The sequence below is a fragment of the Aethina tumida genome, chromosome 5, assembly GCF_024364675.1.
Source record: "Aethina tumida isolate Nest 87 chromosome 5, icAetTumi1.1, whole genome shotgun sequence".
NCBI classification, from domain to species: Eukaryota; Metazoa; Arthropoda; class Insecta; order Coleoptera; family Nitidulidae; genus Aethina; species Aethina tumida.
The window spans coordinates 2,371,154-2,397,137 of record NC_065439.1 but is presented as its reverse complement, the minus strand read 5'-3'; the positions used below and the strand labels follow the sequence as shown (position 1 = coordinate 2,397,137).

The 25,984-nt window shown below is 21.5% G+C and overlaps 1 protein-coding gene across 1 annotated transcript in view; it reads right to left on the bottom strand.

Annotated features, from left to right (window-relative positions):
* Positions 1-25,984, bottom strand: part of LOC109601033 (dual specificity protein phosphatase Mpk3) — a 41,901-nt gene that overhangs the window by 3,978 nt on the left and 11,939 nt on the right. Inside the window, exons 2-4 of the mRNA XM_020017237.2 lie at positions 6,303-6,545; positions 3,506-3,612; positions 3,311-3,446 (exon numbers count right to left, since the gene is read on the bottom strand). Of these exons, the coding sequence (XP_019872796.2) occupies positions 3,311-3,446; positions 3,506-3,612; positions 6,303-6,545 (486 nt within the window). The remainder of the gene's footprint in view (positions 1-3,310; positions 3,447-3,505; positions 3,613-6,302; positions 6,546-25,984) is intronic.

Sequence of the window (25,984 nt, the reverse complement as noted above, 5' to 3'; positions counted from 1 at the left end):
AACATATTGTAAGTATTACACAACAACATTTTCTCTTGAATTTATATATATTTTTGAAATATTTGAATCTTCATAAGCTTTTAATCCGGCTGAAACATTTTATAAGTATTACAGAACATTTTGTCTTGAATTTATATTTATTTTTGAAATATTTCAATCGTCATAAGTTTATAATATCGATATAATGATTTTTGAAGAAATTTTAATTAAATTTAGACAATTTTAAACAGTTTTTATTCTCATTTTTCATGCTGTTATGAAATTATCTACATATAAAATTATTTACATGAACAATCATTGGCTGAAACATATTGTAAGTATTACACTACAACATTTTCTCTTGAATTTCTGTATATTATTGAAATATTTGAATCTTTACATGAACAATCATTCACTAAAACATATTATAAGTATTATACAAGAATATTTTCTTTTGAATTTATATATAATTTTGAAATATTTGAATTTAAGTATCAAGGTTTAAGTGTAAGAATACCTTTCTATTTTAAAAATAATTAATGAAGTATTTTTTACATACATCCAACATAAAAGATTTTAAAGCCACCACTCAGCATCCCTGTGACAAGCAACGAATCAATCAATTTACATAACGGTCCCGGCAACATCCACCCGTCGAACAAAAAAAGACACCCCCAACATAGGCCCGTCCACGTGCTCCATTTCTGACGGGACGTAGTGGGGCGGCGGTGAAACCAGTGAAACCCGGGGACGGCGTCGACACGTGAATGAATCTCTCGGGCGCCGTGACCCAGATCGGCGGCGCACCCCCCGCCCGCCATTCATGGCCCGGCTCAATGGAAGCGCCGCCGGCGGGGGCGGGGGCGAGCCCAGCTGAAAGCGGCCCACCTTTATTTATGCCGTCGTCGGCGACGTTGACGTGTCGCGGATTGACGGGGGATTCACGGGCCGTTGTGGTTTAATGTTGGTTTGTTTATTGGGCGGCTTCTTAATCGATTTGGGTTGGCGACACTGGGATCGATGGTAATGATAACTCGTTGGAAAAAGTCACGGCACAGATGTTCGTGATGAATGGACGCAAATCGCAGACAGATTTTGTTACGCAAACTTCCATGTAAAGATCGATGGTCCTTCAAGTGTGGGAGCTTTGGTATCCGACCATTAATGGACCAATAAATGACAATTTAGTTCAATCATTACTACCAACTTATAGATAATGTTTGTTTACATACAAGTACTAATTGATTACATGTAGTATAATAACTAAAACAAAAATTTATAGTGTTGCCCTCACTGTCAAAACACACAAACTGCTGTCAATAAAATGTTGTGTGTAAAACAATCATAAACAATTAGTAAAACATATTTATACGAAGAACAGTGCAAAAATCGTGCACACACACACACACACACGCAAACAGACGAGTCACCGTGTGGAACGTGTGCCGTTGTTTCTCGCGTGGGCGGAAGGTATAATTCGGGCCCGACGTGCGCCCACACAATTACAAAAAATCAATAAAGCCCCAAACGAAGGTTTCACGGCCAAAGCGAGAGGAATGTTTGCGTTGCGGCCGTGCATAAGGTCGGAACGGCCGGTTATTTTCGGACTGGAAAACTTTTCGGAGGCGTAGAATTAAAAAAAGAATAAATAAATGAACTGATGAAGTCTAAAAATGTTTTTCTAGGTTTTGGGAACTGATTAATACTGTTGGGCATCAAATTTTAAGAACATTGAACAATGATTATAATGGACTACTTATTATTAATAGTCAATTTTATTGGGAGCAAATGTTGGTGATTTAGAGAAGTTTGAAACCAATCTGATTGGTTGAATAGATAAATTGTATGAACATAATGGTATTTTAAAAATTCATAATATTTTATATTTAGTTACTCAGCCTAACCTAACCTAACTTAGCCTAACCTCACCTAACCTAATCTAACTTAGCCTAACCTCACCTAACCTAACGTGGTCTAACCTCAACTGACCTAACTAAAAGTATGTTTTATTTATATATTATAAACATTTGTTTGAAAATTATTAGATAAATTTATAATAAACTATTATTAAAACTAGGAAGCATTTTTACTGTTGATAGATTTGATGATATTTTTAGTAAACTTGTGTGGAATCAACGAAGAATTGGCTTTAGGTAAAAAATAATGTACCTATATTATTGTTTTTTAAACCCTTTTTGATAATAAACATAGTTATTTTATCTATAACTATTATTAAAGACAGAAAGTATTTTTAATGTTGATATATTTGTGAATATTTTTAATAAATTTGTATGGAATCATGTAACAAATCATGTTATTATATTGTTTTTTATATATATTTTGATAAAAAAACATATTTATGTTATCAATAAACATTAATTTATTGATAATAACAGATTAAATTTTTATATTTGCCTTTAAAACCATTCATTTTCTTTCAAATATTGATTTCTTTGTTTAGTTTCTTCCTCCATTAATATATATCTAATTATTTAAGTCCAAATAATAATAAAAAATTAACAACAAATAAATATTTTAGCGAGACAATCAAATTAAACTGATGAATTCCTGGCCTGGATTCCAGTTCCATTCGTTCAGAAACGAGGCGTGGACGTAGATCGATTGCGAAGCACTTTACATCCCTCCAAGCCTCCCGCCCGTCCCCGGTTTCCCACCCCAACGTTACAGACCGGTGTGCCAATTCATGAATTTCTTACGAACTTGTGTATGGGGCCTTTGTGTGTTTGGAAACGCCCTTGTCGACGTTTTCATTCAATTTTTGGTCGAGTTTCAGAATTCATGAATTAATAGTTTGTAATACAGTTATAAATATTTATATTGTAAAGGGAAGTTCCATTGTTTATTTACTAATTATGCCTGATATCAATTAACATATGTAACGTACGCACATAGTAATAATTGTATTAATTATGCAAATAATATTTTTCAGTGAGAAACAAATTATAATTTACAATCAACCATTTCTACTTCTTATTATATAAAAGAAAATAGCAATATAAAAAATTCATAGATATTATTTTAGGATAAAATTCAATTTTTGGCACTTCCTCTTATTAGATTTTGATGTCTTCCCCTAACAAGGAGTGACACACCATTTGTGATATTAAAAATCCAACAGTTATTCGACAACTGATATTTGTTCCTTTCTTTGTCCTTACTTAAGATATTTCAGGACAAGATAAGACATTAATTAATGAATTGTGTGTACCACAGAGTGATTATCAAAACAAGTTTGTCCCCCACATTTAGATAACAATTTAATAATTGTTTCCACTGGGAATTTTACACTTAAACAGCGATAAAACCTTACCAATAAATTCAATGGCCTGCGGAAAGTAACTGGCCAGATTCTGCGACCAATGGTCATTGATGGGGATCTGCATGTACCTGATGTTGCCCCCGTGCTCAAAAACGTTGGGTAAATCTTGGGTCACGTTCAAAATATACTGGAAACAAAAATAGAAATTAAATTTACGTAGGGAACTTGAGGAACTCTTTGTGTTACCGTTATACTGTGTTTCGCCAGGGCCTGGCTGTCCTCGCTGTTGGCGGCGTTGCCCAGGAACAAATGGGGTATGATCTCCACGGGGAACTCGCGGTCGTCTTCCAAACCTGGAAAAAACATCAGCATGAATTAATAGATAAATTTAATGCAATTTCAGTGAAACTGTTTCTAAATATAAACCATTGCGAATAATCTGAAGGGTAATTATATGGTCGATATAGGGATAACATACAATTCAAAGCAGCCCTCTTTATTCAGGTCAGGGGAATTGATCGACCTCAAAATGTTTGCAATAAAATAAGTAAATGAAGTAGAAAATTATGCTATTACAGAAGTCCTTCATGATTCAATCACCATTAGAAATAATATTTTTATAAATAGTAATATTATATAAACAATATGTTACAAATCAATGAATGATTTTTTTGAAATTCAATTTATTTTTTTACTTCACATTACGTCACAAATATTAAGAATTCCTATGAACGTGAATTATTTAAATTGAAATTTGAATTGAAAATCTGAATTTAAATTGTTCATTTTTTAAATGTTTAATAAACTAACAAAATATGTAAAGAATCTTATAAGTTATTATCATTATTGAAATTTATTTTTACAATTTTTTTATGTTTTTATTATTTAATAACTTTTTTTAATACACAATTACTATGCAAAATTATATTTTAAATCTAAAAGGTTTTTTACAATTAATTAATAACATAAATTTAAATTTTTTAACAAATAATAAAAATTAATTTAAAAATTGAACAATTTTTTGAATGATTAAACTATTATATATAATTCTTTGAATTTTTAATAATTAATGCATAGAAAATTTAGAATTTTTTCAATTTTTTAGATGTTTTTATATTTTATTAATATTTTTAATTTGTGTAATAAATAATAACAATTAATTTATAATTTAGTAGGTTCTATTTAAATTTATCTAAATTTAAATAAATTATAAAATTTACAGAAAATTAATAAAACTAAAATAAATAGAATTTTCTGCTTATTAATTTATTGATTTTACTAATTTTTATGTTTCATTTAAATTTAATTGAATTTTTTGTATTTAATGAATTAAAAAAATGTTAAAAATTTATAGAATTTTATAAATTATAAATTTTAATTTTTTTTTATTTTATAATTCTTCTAAAATATTTAATAACTGAAATTTTTACATTTTTTTTTCAATTTTCTTGTCAAATATTATATAATATATTATATATTATATTATATATTATAATATATATATTTATTAATTTAAAAATTATTAAATTTATTTGAATTTTTCGTAATAATATAAATCAAAAATTGATGTAATTTTATAAATTATATTTTTTTTTATTTTATAATTCGTCTAAAATATTTAATTAATATTTAAAATTTTTACATATATTTTTCTCAATTTACTTAAAATTATTCATTTTTAGGTTTCATTTAAATTTATTTGAATACTTTGAAATAAAATAAATTAAATAATATTAAAAATTGATGGAATTTAATAAATTATAAAATTTATTTTTATTTTTTCAATTTTCTTTTGCATAATACCAATATTATTATTATTATTTAGGTCAGATTAGTAAATGTAATACTTATTTAATTTTTTTAATTATTGATTTATACCTTAAATTAAAATACAAATAATAAAAATTAATTTAAATTAATTAATTTAATAATTTTTTTTATTATTAATTTATAACTTAAACTTAAATTTTGTAACAAATAATATAAATTAATTTAAAATTTATTCATTTAAATTTGAATTTTTTTATATTAAAATAAATTAAATAGTATTAAAAATTTATTGAATTTTAAAAATTATAAATTTTTTATTTTTATTTTATAATTTTAAAATAATTAAAATTTTTACATATTTTTCCAATTTTTTTAGCTAAATTAAAGAATTTATTTTTTTGTATATTAATTTATAACTAATAATAAAAATTTTAAACAGTTTTTAGTTTTCCATTTAAATAAAATAATTGTTATATTTTTTAATTGTTTATGTTAATTTTAATATATTAAAAAAATAAAAAAATATAATAATATAAATTTAAAATATAAAAAATACTGAATAGGAATTATCAGTTTTCTTATTTAAATTATCCAACAAACATTGAAAATTCAGAAGATTTCTTTATATTTTAAACCAAAAACAATTTTAAAAAATCTAAAAAAATAAAAAATAAATAATATAATTAAATTTTTAATTTATAAATATATTATGAATGATTAAATTATTTTAATTAATTGTTTTTAGGTATTTAAATTAGAATTATTAGAATAATGAAGAATGAGTTGTTAAATTAAGTAAGTAATTTATCAGAGTAAAAATGCAGTTAATATTTTAATCTACCACAAAAATTATGATAAAATAATTCTCTGGTTAGATAACGAAGTGCTGCACGATAAGACTGAAAAAGTGCAACATTTAATTAAAAGTATTAGTATAATAAATTTATTATAAATATAAATATAAAAAAAAAACAAATTAAGTACTTACAATATATTTATAGCTGATGGAATTACTTATTATTGATATTTATCTTTTTACTAAAATTATCTATTATCAGTTTATTGCTATTAAATATTAAAAATATTTTTAAAAAATTTGCAAATTATTTTTTTAAATAGAAACTGCTAAAAAATATATAATTTCATATTTCAGACAAAACGACGTGGTGAATTTTGATGTAACTAACATTTGTGTCTATGGCACACAGAGGGCGCAACTAAAAATTTATTTTACTTTGTTTAGTAATAGTTTTTTGTGATTTATGAGTCGTACCTAGGGAGCTGTCGCAGCGGTCGTCCGTGTCGGAGCTGTCGGTGGAGCTGTTGGCGGCGGACGAGAGGCTGTCGCAGCTGCGATGGGGCCGGTGGGGCGGCGCCGAGATCCTCAGCGACTTCAGCCCCATCAGCGGCAGCGGCTCCTGGCACAGGGCCGGCACCCCGCCCCCGTCCGCGTCCATCAGCTCCGAACAGCTGTCGCACCACTCCGGGAACGACTGTCTGAACGACGGGAATCCACCTGGAACAATAAAGGAGAACGTTTTATTTGTTATTTGTCGAACAAAGGCCGCGTGTGTAATAAATAAAAGGCGGAAGTGGAGATGCACAAGCGTTATTATTTTTAGATGGTTACATAGCTCGTTTCGACATGAAAAAGTAACAGTCACGACGGAAAAGGATATCCTCGCGGATGTCGGCTGTTTTGAGCCCGTTTTCGAGGGAGATGTTCAAGCTCTGTTCTTTCAATTTAAATAATAAGCTGTCTTGAATATATTATTTATATTTTCTGCCTTACTACGTATAATATTATAAACTATATATTTTTTCATTTTAAAGACTAATTCAATTATTTAATTTACCAGAAACATCATTAAAAGTAGTTTAATATATTCCGAATTAAATATTTTAGAAAACATACATATTATCTCAAAATTTTAATGTCATAGGCAACGACATTATCTCGAAACTTTTCAGAAATATCATCAAGGGCTAATTTAATTATGTCTTCCATGTGAAAATTAAAAATATATACCCATTATCTACAAATGTTTACACTAAATGTTTCGAATTTTTTCAAATTAATCAAAGAACCAAATTTGGTGAGACACCCTGTATATATTATCTTAATAAAATAATATTAATTACCTTAAATTACTAAATATATCACAAATTATGCACTTTTCCAACTTTTTAAAGACAAATTCAATTATGATTTTCATTTTAAATAAAAAAGTTACACGTATTATCTCAAAATTATAATGTGCCACAGACAATAGTGTCAATTATCTTTAAATTTGTCAGAAACATCATTAAAGGTAGTTTAATATATCTCAAATTAAATATTTTATAAAATGTACATATTATCTCAAAATTTTGATGTCGTAGACAACGACATTATCTCGAAACTTTTCAGAAATATCATCAAGGTCCAATTTAATTATGTCTTCCATGTGAAAATTAAAAAGATATACCCATTATCTACAAATATTTACACTAAATGTCTCGAAATTTTTCAAATTAATCAATGAACCCATTTTGGTAGAACACCCTGTATATATTATCTTAATAAAATAATATTAATTACCTTGAATTACTAAATATATCACAAATTATGCACTTTTCCAACATTTTAAAGACAAATTCAATTATGATTTTCATTTTAAATAAAAAAGTTACACGTATTATCTCAAAATTATAATGTGCCACAGACAATAGTGTCAATTATCTTTAAATTTGTCAGAAACATCATTAAAGGTAGTTTAATATATATCAAATTAAATATTTTATAAAATGTACATATTATCTTAAAATTTTGATGTTGTAGACAACGACATTATCTCGAAACTTTTCAGAAATATCATCAAGGTCCAATTTAATTATGTCTTCCATGTGAAAATTAAAAAGATACGCCCATTATCTCAAAATATTTACACTAAATATCTCGAGACTTTTTAAAGTCTTTAAAGAACTTATTTTGGTGATACATCCTGTATATATTATCTTAATAAAATAATATTAATTGCATTGAATTACTAAATATATCACAAATTATGTACTTATCCAACATTTTAAAGACAAATTCGATTATGGTTTTCGTTTTAAATAAAAAAGTTACACATATTATCTCAAAATTTTAATTTCATAGAAAACGACATTATCTCGAAAATTTTCAGGAATATTGTCAATATAATGTGCCACAAATAACAGTGTCAGTTATCTTGAAATTTACCAGAAACATCATTAAAGGTAGTTTAATATACCTCAAATTAAATATTTTAGAAAACTTACATATTGTCTCAAAATTTTAATGTCGTAGGCAACGACATTATCTCAAAACTTTTCACGGATGTCGTTAACACCAATTTTGATTATGACTTCCATGTGAAAATTAAAAAAATACACCTATTATCTCAAAATATTTACATTAAATGTCTTTCTTAATTAATAAAACCTCTGTATATTATTTTGATAAAATATGAAAAAAAAAAAAATATTTCGGCAACAACATTTTAATGTTACATATTTATTCATGAGTGTAACGAAGGAAGTGTAATAGACTTGACAGTCATTAAGTTATTAGCTGAGCGTTTCCTAATTAGTAATTGGCGGGAAGTAGTCCGTTAATGATGAGTAATTATAAAATCAATTCTCACGTTAGAACGACGATTTCGGGTCGCATACAAAACACTGTGTCGCTGCCATAAATTTTTGTTTCGATACTGTTCATTCCTGCCTAAGGAATTTTCTTGTGACGAAAATTAACAGGACGTTGACCTATGTGAATAAGCAATTAAAAATAATGTTTATTGGTTTATAATTGATTTAATTGAAGTGGAATTGGAAAATTGAAAGTTAAACAAATTTAGTATTTTTAGAAATTTTCTATTTTTCCTATTTTTAAATGTAATTAATGTTGAAAATTTTAAATAAACTAATTGAACACAAAATTTAATGATAATTCAGAATTGTTCAAAAAATTCAATGTTGATTTACATTTATTGAATAAAATTGATAAGATATCAGATATTTCATTCTGTAAATTAATCACTATTACAAATCTTATATCTACGATGATTTTTAAACACCAATTAATTTTATAAATGTCAATGATAAAATCATTTAATTGACTGATCTATACAAGAATTTAAATTGAAAATAATAAATGTGTGTAGACCAAAGCTTAATTATTTAATAAAGCCCAATTAAACACACACACACACATAATAATATTAATAATAATAATAATAATAAAAATGAAGCAGGGTAATTAAAACGACTTTCCCATGTGCTGAGACACATAAACAGACGCAAAATTATGCATAATTCGTATGGAATCCGATTAGAGGTGCGCAACCGGAAAAGGTGACTTCCGACCGGATGTACATATTTAAGAAGGATCGGATCGCGAGATGGGTACGTCTAAGGCTCCGGTTGAGGTTGTCTTTGTGCATACGGTTTATGTATGTATGTGTGTGTGTGTGTGTGTGTGGGAAGTTGAAGACGAGGCGAAAGGAAACGGTGCGCCCACAAACTACATCACATAATGTGCGACTGAAATGCAAAACTAATTTTAGTTCATTGCGACATTTAAATATTCGATAACTCGTACAATAAACTATAGTTCATAATACAATTAATGTCAGTTTTAATATTATTAATTAATTTTTAAAAAATTGTATTTTCTAGTTTATTCTTTATAATAAAAATCCCAAATAAAATTCAAAATTAAAATTCGAATTAAAAAATTATTTTTTTAAAATTTTTTAAATTTTTATTATGCTAAATCATTTTTTATGACTAAATTGTATTTTATTAAAAATTAATTTAAATTTAAAAATTTCTAAATTCTTATTATATTAAATTTAATTTTTTTTTTATAAATACGAAAATTCTAATTGAAAAATAGAGAAATATTGAAATTTCTAATACTTCAATAATTTCAAATCAAATTTATAAAATTACGTTATTTTTTAAATTAAGATATTTAAAATTTTTTTTAAATTTGTATTTTTTATAATAAATATTCTTAATAATGTTTCTAAATTAAAATTTTAAAATTCTTAATATAATAGAATTTTTTTTATAAAATTGAAATTTCTAATATTTTCAAATTTTTTTAAAATATGTACATTCCTTCAAAATTTAACAATTTTATTCAAATTTATATTAAATTATGTTACATCATTTTTTATAATATTAAGATAGTTAAACATTTTTTAAAATTTGTATTTTTTAAAATCTATTTTTAATAATAAATATTATTAATATTTTTTCCATAATTAAAATTTTAAAATTCTTAATATAAAATGATGATTGTTTTTATAAAATTGAAAATTCTAATATTTTTTCATAATTTCAAAAATATGACATTTCTCCAAAATTTAATAATTTTATTCAAATTTTTAAAATTGTTATTAAATTACATCATTTTTTAAAATTTGTATTTTTTAAAAATTATTTTTATAATAAATATTATTAATATTTTTTCTATAATTAAAATTTTAAAATTCTTAATATAATAGATGATTGTTTTTATAAAATTGAAAATTCTAATATTTTTTCATAATTTCAAAAATATGACATTTCTCCAAAATTTAATAATTTTATTCAAATTTATAAAATTGTTATTAAATTACATCATTTTTTAAAATTTGTATTTTTAAAAAAATTTTTTTATAATAAATATTATTAATATTTTTTTTATAATTAAAATTTTAAAATTCTTAATATAATGATGATTGTTTTTATAAAATTGAAAATTCTAATATTTTTTTACAATTTCAAAAATATGACATTTCTTCAAAATTTAATAATTTTATTCAAATTTATAAAATTGTTATTAAATTACATCATTTTTTTTATATTAAGATAGTTAAACATTTTTAAAAAATTTGAATTTTTTTAAATTTATTTTTATAATAAATATTATTCATATATTTTCTATAATTAAAATTTTAAAATTCTTAATATAATGATGATTGTTTTTATAAAATTGTTATTAAATTACATAATTCTTATAATATTAAGATGGTTAAAAATTTTTAAAATTTGTATTTTTTTAAATTTTTTATAATAAATATTATTAATATTTTTTCTATAATTAAAATTTTAAAAATTCTTAATATAATAGATGATTGTTTTTATAAAACTGAAAATTCATCAAAATTTAATAATATTATTTAAATTTATAAAATTGTTATTAAATTACATAATTTTTTATAATATTAAGATATTTAAACATTTCTTTGAAATTTGTATTTTTTTAATTTGTTTTTTATAATAAAAATACTTTATAATTCTTCTAAATTAAAATTTTAAAATTACATTAAATTTATTTCTTTATAAATTTAAAAAATTCTAATTGAAAAATAGAAAAATATTGAAATTTCTAATATTTTTAATAATTTTAAAAACATTACATTTCTTCAAAATTTAATAATTGAATTCAGATTTATAAATTTGTTATTAAATTACATCATATTTTTATAATATTAAGATATTGAAACATTTTTAAAAATTTGTATATATATTTTAATTTATTTTTTATAATAAATATTCTTAAAAATTCTTGTAAATTAAAATTCTTAGTATAATAGAATATTGTTTTTATAATATTGATGAAATTTATAATATTTTTAATAATTTTAAAAATAATAATTATTATAAAATAGAAGTTTGAAAAAAATATTTTTTTTTACATCAATTATATTTTTAAAATTAAGAAATCTAAATATTTTAATAACATTGAAAATTCAAATAATAAAATATGTTTTGTATTATTAAGAATTAATTAAAAGTTCAAATTTTAAAATTTTTATTAAATTTATTTATTCTAAATTTGTTAAATATATAAATGTTCAATTTATGTTAAATATTTTATATTAAAAATTTAATTTGAAAATCTGTGATTTAAAAGTTAAATTAATTAATTTAAATGTAATTTCACTTAAAATAGTTAAAGAATTTTTTTTTTAAATAGCATATCATTCATTTTATTAGATATTTTGTAAACTACAATTTTTTTATAAACATTTTTACTAAAATAAAAATATTATATATTCTTTAATCTTTAATTCAATTGTATTTATTTTTAATTTGTGAAATTTCTTTAAAAAAATTTAATTATTATATTTTCATGTTATCCTATTTTCAAATTATTATATTAGCATATAATTATGTTTTCTCATTTTTCATTTTATCATGATAACATATTTTCATATTCTCATATTTATTTTATTTTCAATATATCATAATATCATGTTTTCATATTATCCTATTTTCAAATTATTATATTACCATATAATTATGTTTTCTCATTTTTCATTTTATCATGATAACATATTTTCATATTCTTATATTTATTTTATTTTCAATATATCATAATATCATGTTTTCAAATTATTATATTACTATATAATTATGTTTTCATATTCTCATATTTATTATATTTTCAATTTATCATAATATCATGTTTTCAGATTATTATATTACCATATAATTATGTTTTCTCATTTTTCATTTTATCATAATATCATGTTTTCATATTATCCTATTTTCAAATTATTATATTACCATATAATTATGTTTTCTCATTTTTCATTTTATCATGATAACATATTTTCATATTCTTATATTTATTTTATTTTCAATATATCATAATATCATGTTTTCAAATTATTATATTACTATATAATTATGTTTTCATATTCTCATATTTATTATATTTTCAATTTATCATAATATCATGTTTTCAGATTATTATATTACCATATAATTATGTTTTCTCATTTTTCATTTTATCATAATATCATGTTTTCATATTATCCCACTTTCAAATTAATTTATTATCATATAATAATGTTTTCTTCTCATATTTCATTTTATCATGATATTTTCATATTACCGTAATTTAAAATTATTATATTACCATATATTATTATGAATCATATTACCACATATTGTCATTTTACATTTAAATGATTTTAATGATAACAAAAATGTCAATATCTGACAATATTCCATTGCATTTTATATTTCCCCAAAACCTTACGACGACTTAACAACCGAAGATAATCCCAAGAAGTGGATCAGCGAATGTTCCGGACGCGGTCAATAGCTCACCACGGCGGCCGATCGACCTAGTTTTCCGGCGGCGGCGGCGGCGGCATCGGTGGCACAGCTACTTTCGTCTTCGTTTCGGGGTTGGAACGCGTGCTGTACTGTATATCCCGGGGGTTGCACGTGTCCTCTACCCGGCTGCATCCGGCCGAAACCCGCACAGTGGTCTCCGCAACAATTCACTCAAATTCATAATTAATTAAGCTAATTATATTGTGTCCAACAGTAAAATATTTGAATTAATCGGACTAATAAAATGAATTTTATGACTTAATTAATTTTTAAACTAAATAATACTTAAGTTTGCACATTTTAATCAACAATTCTGAATTAATTAATTAATTAATTAATATACGACACTCGATAATTATTCAAATCGCATTCGCAGCACTGTGTGGCGACAGTAAAATCCCGGCCGGGGACGGTGCAGTTTCGGCGGCCTGCAGCTTGAACCTACTTTCACGTCGCGTGGACGAACCCGATGTGCAACCGTTGCCAGGCGACGGGCCGGCCGCCGCCGCTGCCGCCGCCGCCGCCACGGCCGGGACGGCTTTCCATTTTCACCTGCCCTAATTGGTGCGACCCGGAACAATTTCCCGTTTTATATGTAAATTCGGGACAATTTAAACTAATAGGAATAAATATTATTTTATAATTTCGTCGTTGAATTCGTGCACGTGTATAAATATTTTCCACACTCCCTACTGCGAGTTTTTAAATTTATATTTAAATTAAAATTATTGTTTTTATAAAGATGTTGACTAAATATTTTCAGTTTAAAATTATAATACATAATTTAAAATCGATGGTTAGGTTTATAATATATTATCATCATATATTATCATATATTATCATATATATCATATTATCATATTATCATATTATCATATTATCATATTATCATATTATCATATTATCATATTATCATATTATCATATTATCATATTATCATATTATCATATTATCATATTATCATATTATCATATTATCATATTATCATATTACCATATTATCGTATTATCATATTATATTATCATATTATCATATTATATTATCATATTATATTATATTATCATATTGTCAATCATATTGTAATAATCATATTATCATTTTATCACTTTTCATTTAGTCATATTGTCATTTTCTCATATTGTCATATTATCATAAAGTCATTTTATCATAATGTCATTTTATCATATTGTTATTTTGTCATATTATCATAATGTAGTTTTATCATATTGTTATTTTGTCATATTGTCATTTTGCCATATTGTCATTTTGTCATATTGTCTTAATTGTTATAAAATGTTGAAAATACACACTTAAAATTCTAATGACATATATTTTTATTAATGGAACATACATATCATATTATCATATCATATTTACATATTATCATATATTATCATATTGTCATTTTATCATGTTGTTACTTTGCATTTTGTCATATTTTCATATTGTCATTTTGTCATATTAACATTTGGCCATATTGTCATTTTGCCATATTGTGATTTTGTCATATTGTGATTTTGTCATATTGTTATTTTGTCCAATTGTTATTTTGTCATATTGTCTTTTTGTAATATTGTCATTTTGTCATATTGTCACTTTTCATTTTGTCATATTGTTATTTTGTCTCATTGGTATTTTGTCAAATTGTTATTTTATCATATTATCATTTTGTCATATTGTCATTTTGCCATATTGTCAGTGTCTTAAAGATGTTATAAAAAGTTGAAAATACTTACTTAAAATTCTAATGATGTGCATATATCTCTAAATATAGGGAGTATATATATTTTTATTAATGGGACACACATCATATTATCATATAATATCATAATAGTTTAATATTATCATATCATATTATCATATTGTCATATTGTCATTTTATCATATTATCACTTTTCATTTTGCCATATTGTGATTTTGTCATATTGTTATTTTGTCATATTGTTATTTTGTTAAATTGTTATTTTGTCAAATTGTTATTTTGTCATATTGTCATTTTGTTATGTTGTTATTTTGTCATATTGTCATTTTGTCACATTGCCATTTTATCATATTGTCACTTTTCATTTTGTCTTATTGTAATTTTCTCATATTGTTATTTTGTCATATTGTCATTTTGTCATTGTCATTTTGTCATTTTATCTTAAAGGTGTTACGAAAAGTTTGAAAATACAATTTTTAAGAATGATGAATTTTTTTTTGAGTCACTTAAAGTTCTAAAAATGTGCATAATGGAACACGCATCATATTATCATATCATATCATATTGTCACATTGTCATTTTATCATACTGTCACTTTTCATTTTGTCATATTGTGATTTTGTCATTTTGCCATATTGTCATTTTGTCATATTGTCATTTTGTTATATTATCATTTTGTCATTTTATTATTTATCATTTTGTCATTTTGTTATATTATCATTTTGTCATATTGTCATATATTATATTGTCATTTTGTCATATAGTTATTACCATATTATCATTTTGTCATATTGTTATTTTGTCATATTGTCTTTTTGTTATATTGTCATTTTGTCATATTGTCACTTTTAATTTTGTCATTTTTCATTGTTATTATCATTTTGTTATTGTCATTTTGTGATATTGTCATTTTGTCACATTGTCATTTTATCATACTGTCACTTTTCATTTTGTCATATTGTGATTTTGTCATTTTGTCATATTGTCATTTTGTTATATTGTCATTTTGTCATATCGTCATTGTCATATTATCATTTTGTCATATTGTCTATTGTCTTAAAGGTGTTAAAAAAGTTGAAAATACAATTTCTAAGAATGGTGAATTTTTTTGCGACACTTAAAATTCTAATGATGAGCATATATCTCCAAATATAGGAAGTACATATATTTTTATTAATGAAACACACGGTATATTATGATATTTTTGGAAACAGCTATGTAATATTAATATTGTATATATTAAAATATTTTATAAAACAGAATAACACGTAACAAAATAAAATAAAATTTCGCAGTTTAATAAAGTTAAATAAAAATACATATGCTGGTTTTTATTTATTAAACACAAATATTTACATTAGGCTTTTAAACAAGCTTAAATTGGAAAAGTCCTTGGAAGTGACAGTGAAAAAATATATACACGCATATCTGTTTATCAATCAGTTTGTGTGAACTGATCGAAATTCCTAAATCGAAAAATTCGATTTATATAATTGTTATCATCGTTTAATTAAAAATTACTTCATTTTTAGTGTAATTAAATAAGAATTCCGATAAAAATACAGTTTTTACACACCCTTATGTGACACAAAATTGGGGTTAACTTTAAAAAACAATCGAATTGTGGGTATGGAAAATTTTACTCTAAGAAACTATTGTGAAATTCATCAAAATCTGTGAAATAATTAAAGCATTTATTGTCGAATGAAGGTTGAACCAATTAACACACGTTTCCAAGAAACGTTCAGTCCATTCATTAAAAAAAAAACCGACGAATATCGCACGATATTAAATCAAATCAACGAAACCCCCGATACGAATCAAATCGAATTATTCCTTCAGGTCGTGACAAAACGGTCTCAGTCATCGAATTAATTGCCGTCAATTAAACGAACATGAGCCGCACATGTTTGTGCGTCGCTCTAAATTAGTCACGGACAATTAAAAGCATAAAATGCGGCGACAATGAACAAATTTATTAATGGGGTCCATCGGGGCAGCTGACTAAACTCCCCGGACGGAGTATGGGCGACGATGGGATTCTGGGAACTCATTTAGTCATCGACTGAATTGTGACACCGATTTTTCTGATGAGGAAACTGCGACAGGGAAAATATTTATTGTTAGTTTTAACGGGTCATTACATATCAGATACTTCAACACTTCAAAATCCTTTTTTCTTTTTGTTTATTTAAATAATTGTGGGGTAATTATTTAAGTTGAAACTTTGAACATTCCTATTTTTAGCCATTTGTTTTTTTCATTCACAATCTGAGAACAATAAGTAACTAAGTAGAATATTTTTTCCGGAACTCACAACATTGTTAAACACTTTTATTGTTCACGAAATGTTCGTGCGACTCTTTTTTTTTATTTAATACACGCAACAACAATTAACAATCGCCCATTACATTACGGCATTACAAATGAAAAACCGTCAATTTTCCGAATTGCATAATTTTATCGAGGACTCACTTTAAAAATGGTGTACGTAAACAAAACACTATTTTTACAGTTAATGTAAATAAGTGTGGTACGAAAATAATTTCCTAATTAAAAACGAAATGAATGGACGTTTATTTATGTTTATCTTTTCTGTTAATATTCCGTTTCTATTTTTGTTTGTTTACAAGATACGACGTTTATTTCCGAACGGTTCGGGATTGTTGCGACCGACAAAGGTTACTTAATTAATTCCAGGCTTAATTAAAATTATCTGCCATAAAATACTTTTTGTGTAAATAAACGTTATTATAAAAAACATTATGACATTAAAGATATAATAAAACTATAATTATATTACAAAAAAATTAATTATGACTAATTTTGTATTAATTATAATTAAAAAATTAAATGTATCAAATATTCTCTTAAATATTAATAAAAAAATATTAATTTCAAATTTAGCATTAATTAAATTCAAATTTAAAAATTTAGAATTCATCATTTATACTAAATTTTAAATTAAAAAACTTATAAAATTCAAATATTTTGTATTTATTCATAAATTATAATTTTAAGAATTTGAAATTAATTATGGTAATTATAAACCTGAATTATAATAATTAAATTTAATAGTTGACTTTATTTCGTTGTTTTTAACTTAAAATAATTTTTATTGAGTTAAGAATTACAAAAATTATTAATTGTAAATAAAAATTGCTTTTTGTGGTACTTACAAAAATTATTAATTGTAAATGAAAATTATTTTTTATAGTAATTTTATATAATAAACATATATTTTTTATTATTTTAATATTTTACTTAATTATAAATCTGAATTATTATAATTAAATTTAATAGTTGACTTTGTTTCGTTGTTTTTAGCTTAAAATAATTTTTAATGAATTAAGAATTACAAAAATTATTAATTGTAAATAAAAATTGTTTTTAGTGGTACTTTAATTTCTAATTTTTAATAAATTTTACTTTTATTTAACACATATTTTTTATTATTTTAATATTTTACTTAATTATAAACCTGAATTATTATAATTAAATTTAATAGTTGACTTTGTTTTGTTGTTTTTAGCCTAAAATAATTTTTAATGAATTAAGAATTACAAAAATTATTAATTGTAAATAGAAATTGACTTTTGTGGTACTTTAATTTCTCATTTTTAATAAATTTTACTTTTATTTAACATATATTTTTTATTATTTTAATATTTTACGTAATCATAAACCTGAATTGTAATAATCAAATTTAATAGTGACTTTGTTTCGTTGTTTTTAGCTTAAAATAATTTTTAATGAATTAAGAATTACAAAAATTATTAATTGTAAATAAAAATTGTTTTTAGTGGTACTTTAATTTCTCATTTTTAATAAATTTTACTTTTGTTTAACATATATTTTTTATTATTTTAATATTTTACGTAATCATAAACCTGAATTATTATAATTAAATTTAATAGTTGACTTTGTTTTGTTGTTTGTAGCTTAAAATAATTTTTAATGAATTAAGAATTACAAAAATTATTAATTGTAAATAAAAATTGACTTTTGTGGTACTTTAATTTCTCATTTTTAATAAATTTTACTTTTATTTAACATATATTTTTTATTATTTTAATATTTTACGTAATCATAAACCTGAATTATTATAATTAAATTTAATAGCTGACTTTGTTTTGTTGTTTTTAGCTTAAAATAATTTTTAATGAATTAAGAATTACAAAATTTATTAATTGTAAATAAAAATTGTTTTTAGTGGTACTTTAATTTCTAATTTTTAATAAATTTTACTTTTATTTAACATATATTTTTTATTATTTTAATATTTTACGTAATCATAAACCTGAATTGTAATAATCAAATTTAATAGTGACTTTGTTTCGTTGTTTTTAGCTTAAAATAATTTTTAATGAATTAAGAATTACAAAAATTATTAATTGTAAATAAAAATTGTTTTTAGTGGTACTTTAATTTCTCATTTTTAATAAATTTTACTTTTGTTTAACATATATTTTTTATTATTTTAATATTTTACGTAATCATAAACCTGAATTATTATAATTAAATTTAATAGTTGACTTTGTTTTGTTGTTTGTAGCTTAAAATAATTTTTAATGAATTAAGAATTACAAAAATTATTAATTGTAAATAAAAATTGACTTTTGTGGTACTTTAATTTCTCATTTTTAATAAATTTTACTTTTATTTAACATATATTTTTTATTATTTTAATATTTTACGTAATCATAAACCTGAATTATTATAATTAAATTTAATAGCTGACTTTGTTTTGTTGTTTTTAGCTTAAAATAATTTTTAATGAATTAAGAATTACAAAAATTATTAATTGTAAATAAAAATTGACTTTTGTGGTACTTTAATTTCTCATTTTTAATAAATTTTACTTTTATTAAACACATATTTTTTATTATTTTAATATTTTACTTAATTATAAACCTGAATTATTATAATCAAATTTAATAGTTGACTTTGTTTCGTTGTTTTTAGCTTAAAATAATTTTTAATGAATTAAGAATTACAAAAATTATTAATTGTAAATAAAAATTGACTTTTGTGGTACTTTAATTTCTCATTTTTAATAAATTTTACTTTTATTAAACACATATTTTTTATTATTTTAATATTTTACTTAATTATAAATCTGAATTATTATAATCAAATTTAATAGTTGACTTTGTTTCGTTGTTTTTAGCTTAAAATAATTTTTAATGAATTAAGAATTACAAAAATTATTAATTGTAAATAAAAATTGACTTTTGTGGTACTTTAATTTCTCATTTTTAATAAATTTTACTTTTATTTAACATATATTTTTTATTATTTTAATATTTTACGTAATCATAAACCTGAATTGTAATAATCAAATTTAATAGTTGACTTTGTTTTGTTGTTTTTAGCTTAAAATAATTTTTAATGAATTAAGAATTACAAAAATTATTAATTGTAAATAAAAATTGCTTTTTGTGGCACATTAATTCCTCATTTTTAATAAATTTTACTTTTATTTAACATATATTTTTTATTATTTTAATATTTTACGTAATCATAAACCTGAATTGTAATAATCAAATTTAATAGTGACTTTGTTTCGTTGTTTTTAGCTTAAAATAATTTTTAATGAATTAAGAATTACAAAAATTATTAATTGTAAATAAAAATTGACTTTTGTGGTACTTTAATTTCTCATTTTTAATAAATTTTACTTTTATTTAACATATATTTTTTATTATTTTAATATTTTACGTAATCATAAACCTGAATTGTAATAATCAAATTTAATAGTTGACTTTGTTTCGTTGTTTTTAGCTTAAAATAATTTTTAATGAATTAAGAATTACAAAAATTATTAATTGTAAATAAAAATTGTTTTTAGTGGTACTTTAATTTTTAATTTTTAATAAATTTTACTTTTATTTAACATATATGTTTTATTATTTTAATATTTTACGTAATCATAAACCTGAATTGTAATAATCAAATTTAATAGTTGACTTTGTTTCGTTGTTTTTAGCTTAAAATAATTTTTAATGAATTAAGAATTACAAAAATTATTAATTGTAAATAAAAATTGACTTTTGTGGTACTTTAATTTCTCATTTTTAATAAACTTTACTTTTATTTAACATATATTTTTTATTATTTTAATATTTTACGTAATCATAAACCTGAATTGTAATAATCAAATTTAATAGTTGACTTTGTTTCGTTGTTTTTAGCTTAAAATAATTTTTAATGAATTAAGAATTACAAAAATTATTAATTGTAAATAAAAATTGTTTTTAGTGGTACTTTAATTTCTAATTTTTAATAAATTTTACTTTTATTTAACATATATTTTTTATTATTTTAATATTTTACGTAATCATAAACCTGAATTGTAATAATCAAATTTAATAGTTGACTTTGTTTCGTTGTTTTTAGCTTAAAATAATTTTTAATGAATTAAGAATTACAAAATTTATTAATTGTAAATAAAAATTGTTTTTAGTGGTACTTTAATTTCTAATTTTTAATAAATTTTACTTTTATTTAACATATATTTTTTATTATTTTAATATTTTACGTAATCATAAACCTGAATTGTAATAATCAAATTTAATAGTGACTTTGTTTCGTTGTTTTTAGCTTAAAATAATTTTTAATGAATTAAGAATTACAAAAATTATTAATTGTAAATAAAAATTGTTTTTAGTGGTACTTTAATTTCTCATTTTTAATAAATTTTACTTTTGTTTAACATATATTTTTTATTATTTTAATATTTTACGTAATCATAAACCTGAATTATTATAATTAAATTTAATAGTTGACTTTGTTTTGTTGTTTGTAGCTTAAAATAATTTTTAATGAATTAAGAATTACAAAAATTATTAATTGTAAATAAAAATTGACTTTTGTGGTACTTTAATTTCTCATTTTTAATAAATTTTACTTTTATTTAACATATATTTTTTATTATTTTAATATTTTACGTAATCATAAACCTGAATTATTATAATTAAATTTAATAGCTGACTTTGTTTTGTTGTTTTTAGCTTAAAATAATTTTTAATGAATTAAGAATTACAAAAATTATTAATTGTAAATAAAAATTGACTTTTGTGGTACTTTAATTTCTCATTTTTAATAAATTTTACTTTTATTAAACACATATTTTTTATTATTTTAATATTTTACTTAATTATAAATCTGAATTATTATAATCAAATTTAATAGTTGACTTTGTTTCGTTGTTTTTAGCTTAAAATAATTTTTAATGAATTAAGAATTACAAAAATTATTAATTGTAAATAAAAATTGACTTTTGTGGTACTTTAATTTCTCATTTTTAATAAATTTTACTTTTATTAAACACATATTTTTTATTATTTTAATATTTTACTTAATTATAAATCTGAATTATTATAATCAAATTTAATAGTTGACTTTGTTTCGTTGTTTTTAGCTTAAAATAATTTTTAATGAATTAAGAATTACAAAAATTATTAATTGTAAATAAAAATTGACTTTTGTGGTACTTTAATTTCTCATTTTTAATAAATTTTACTTTTATTTAACATATATTTTTTATTATTTTAATATTTTACGTAATCATAAACCTGAATTGTAATAATCAAATTTAATAGTTGACTTTGTTTTGTTGTTTTTAGCTTAAAATAATTTTTAATGAATTAAGAATTACAAAAATTATTAATTGTAAATAAAAATTGCTTTTTGTGGCACATTAATTCCTCATTTTTAATAAATTTTACTTTTATTTAACATATATTTTTTATTATTTTAATATTTTACGTAATCATAAACCTGAATTGTAATAATCAAATTTAATAGTTGACTTTGTTTCGTTGTTTTTAGCTTAAAATAATTTTTAATGAATTAAGAATTACAAAAATTATTAATTGTAAATAAAAATTGCTTTTTGTGGTACATTAATTTCTCATTTTTAATAAATTTTACTCTTATTTAACATATATTTTTTATTATTTTAATATTTTACGTAATCATAAACCTGAATTGTAATAATCAAATTTAATAGTTGACTTTGTTTCGTTGTTTTTAGCTTAAAATAATTTTTAATGAATTAAGAATTACAAAAATTATTAATTGTAAACAAAAATTATTTTTTATGGTAATTTAATTTCTCATTTTAAATAAATTTTACTTTTATTAAACACATACTTAATTATAAACCTGAATTATTATAATTAAATTTAATAGTTGACTTTGTTTTGTTGTTTTTAGCTTAAAATAATTTTTAATGAATTAAGAATTACAAAAATTATTAATTGTAAATAAAAATTATTTTTTGTGGTACTTTAATTTCTAATGTTTAATAAATTTTACTTTTATTTAACATATATTTTTTATTATTTTAATATTTTACTTAATTTAAAATAATTTTTATTGAATTAAGAATTACAAAAATTATTAATTGTAAATAAAAATTGTTTTTTGTGATACTTTAATTTCTCATTTTTAATAATTTTTTTCATTTTAATATTTCACTTAATTATAAATTTAAATTATAATAATAAAATTTAAAATATTATTAATTATAAATAATTTTTTGTTCATCTATTTTGTAATTTCACTCATCATTGAATAATACTTTTGATACAGATAAAAATAAAATTAAATAAATAGTTTCGTTATCTTTGACTTAAAATGATTTTTATCGCATCGATATTTTTTTATTACTTCATTTATTATTATTTTTGTCAACATTGTTGATTGCCTTTAGGTTAAAATAATTTTATGGGGCAGAAAACGTTTGTTTCTAATTAATAAAAAAAGAATTTTATGGTGGAAGATTAACTAAATAAAACTTTTGTAGTGTTTTACTCGATTAAAATATTAATTTTAATTAAAACCTGCGAAGTAGTATTTCATTCACGATCCCATTTAATTAAAGCAGACCACTCATTTGAGTGAGTTATTAATATTCCATTCAAATCACAGTTAACCCATAATAATAATAAACAAAAGTCAGTAATTCTAATTATTTAAAAACCTATTTAATTAAACAGTATATTTGCATAAACTTCATAAGAATTTGCGAGTAACAAATTCGTGAATTTATGGATTAAAGGGAATTTCTGTGCCGTATACAGTATACCACCCCCGCACACCACGTTATGGCGTGGGCGTAGCAAAACACAATTCGCCCAGAAAATTATTCTGTGTGTTCGTTGGAGAGTCGAGTCGATGGTCATAAGTTAATTATAGAAGCTCTTTTGTCCTTAAGTTTGTATTTAATTTTGGTAATTTGCTACAAATTCAAAATGTTATTAGGTAACAATAAGTAAATAGTTTTTATCACACATATACCATTAATTGTGAGTATGATTCAGAATAACACTTTAGTTTTGTTGATATTTAATGTACATCATTAGATAGATAATTTTTTAAATTATTCTTATGATATCAATTTGTCGCCAATTTTTGATAAAATCTGTCTGAACATACTTACTTTTAAAATAAAATAAATGTTATATTTTATAATTATTATTTTTAAAATATTTAAAGAATTTTAATTTTTTGTATTTTTAATATTTTTAGGCCAATTTTAGAATTTTTGAAAATATCAAAAAGGAAATTTATTTATTTTTTTTATTTTAATCAATTCATGTATTTAAAAAAAATTAATAATTTTTGATATATTCCTTTTTAGTGTATTGAATAAGTTAGGTTAAGTTAGGTTAAGATAGGTTAAGTTAGGTTAAGTTAGGTTAAGTTAGGTTAAGTTAGGTTAAGTTAGGTTAGGTTAGAATAGGTTAAATAAAAATTCAAAAATAAAAGTATAAAAACTAAATAATATTAAGGTTTCAGTTTTAAACTCAAAGAATTAATCCTCAAAATAATAGTTTTAATAAAACTTAAAAAAAAATATAAAATGTGTAAGAAAATGGGTACTTCTGTATTTAACAATTAATTCAATAATTTTAATATTTTTTAAATAAATAAAATGTAAATGAAAAAAATAATATAATTTTAAGAAATAGGATAGGTTAGGTTAGGTTAAGTTAGGTTAGGAAAGTTTAAATAAAAATTTTAAGTATATAATTATAAAAATCTAAAAAAATAAAACAATATTAACAATTTGGAAGTTTTAACTTAAAAAAATTAATTCACAAAAATGACAAATTAAAAATAAGTTTTAATGGAATTTTAAAAAATTATAAAATTCGTAAAAAAGTGGGTTCTTCTGTATTTAACAAATAATTCAATAATTTCAATACTTTTAAAATAAATAAAATGTAAGTGAAAAATAATATAATTTTAAAAAATAGGTTAGGTTAGGTTAGGATAGTTTAAATAAATATTTAAGTATATAATATTAAAATTTTGAGAGTTTTAAAATTAACATAATTAATCAACAAAAATCATAAATTAAAAATAAGTTTTATTATAACATTAAAAAACTTATAAAATTTGTAAAAATGTGGGTTCTTCTGTATTTAACAAATAATTCAATAATTTCAATACTTTTAAAATAAATAAAATGTAAGTGAAAAAAAAAATTAATATAATTTTAAGAAATAGGATAGGTTAGGTTAGGTTAAGTTAGGTTAGGAAAGTTTAAATAAAAATTTTAAGTATATAATTATAAAAATCTAAAAAAATAAAACAATATTAACAATTTGGGAGTTCAAAATTAAAAGAATTAATCCACAAAAATCACAAATTAAAAATAAGTTTTAATAGATTTTTAAAAAATATATATAAAATTCATAAAAAATGGGTTCTTCTGTATTTAACAAATAATTCAATAATTTTAATACTTTTAAAATAAATAAAATGTAAGTAAAAAATAATATAATTTTAAAAAATAGGTTAGGTTAGGTTAGGTTAGGTTAGGATAGTTTAAATAAATATTTAAGTATATAATATTAACAATTTGAGAGTTTTAAAATTAACATAATTAATCAACAAAAATCACAAATTAAAAATAAGTTTTATTATAACATTAAAAAACTTATAAAATTCGTAAAAATGTGGGTTTTTCTGTATTTAACAAATAATTCAATAATTTCAATACTTTTAAAATAAATAAAATGTAAGTGAAAAAAAATTAATATAATTTTAAGAAATAGGATAGGTTAGGTTAGGTTAAGTTAGGTTAGGAAAGTTTAAATAAAAATTTTAAG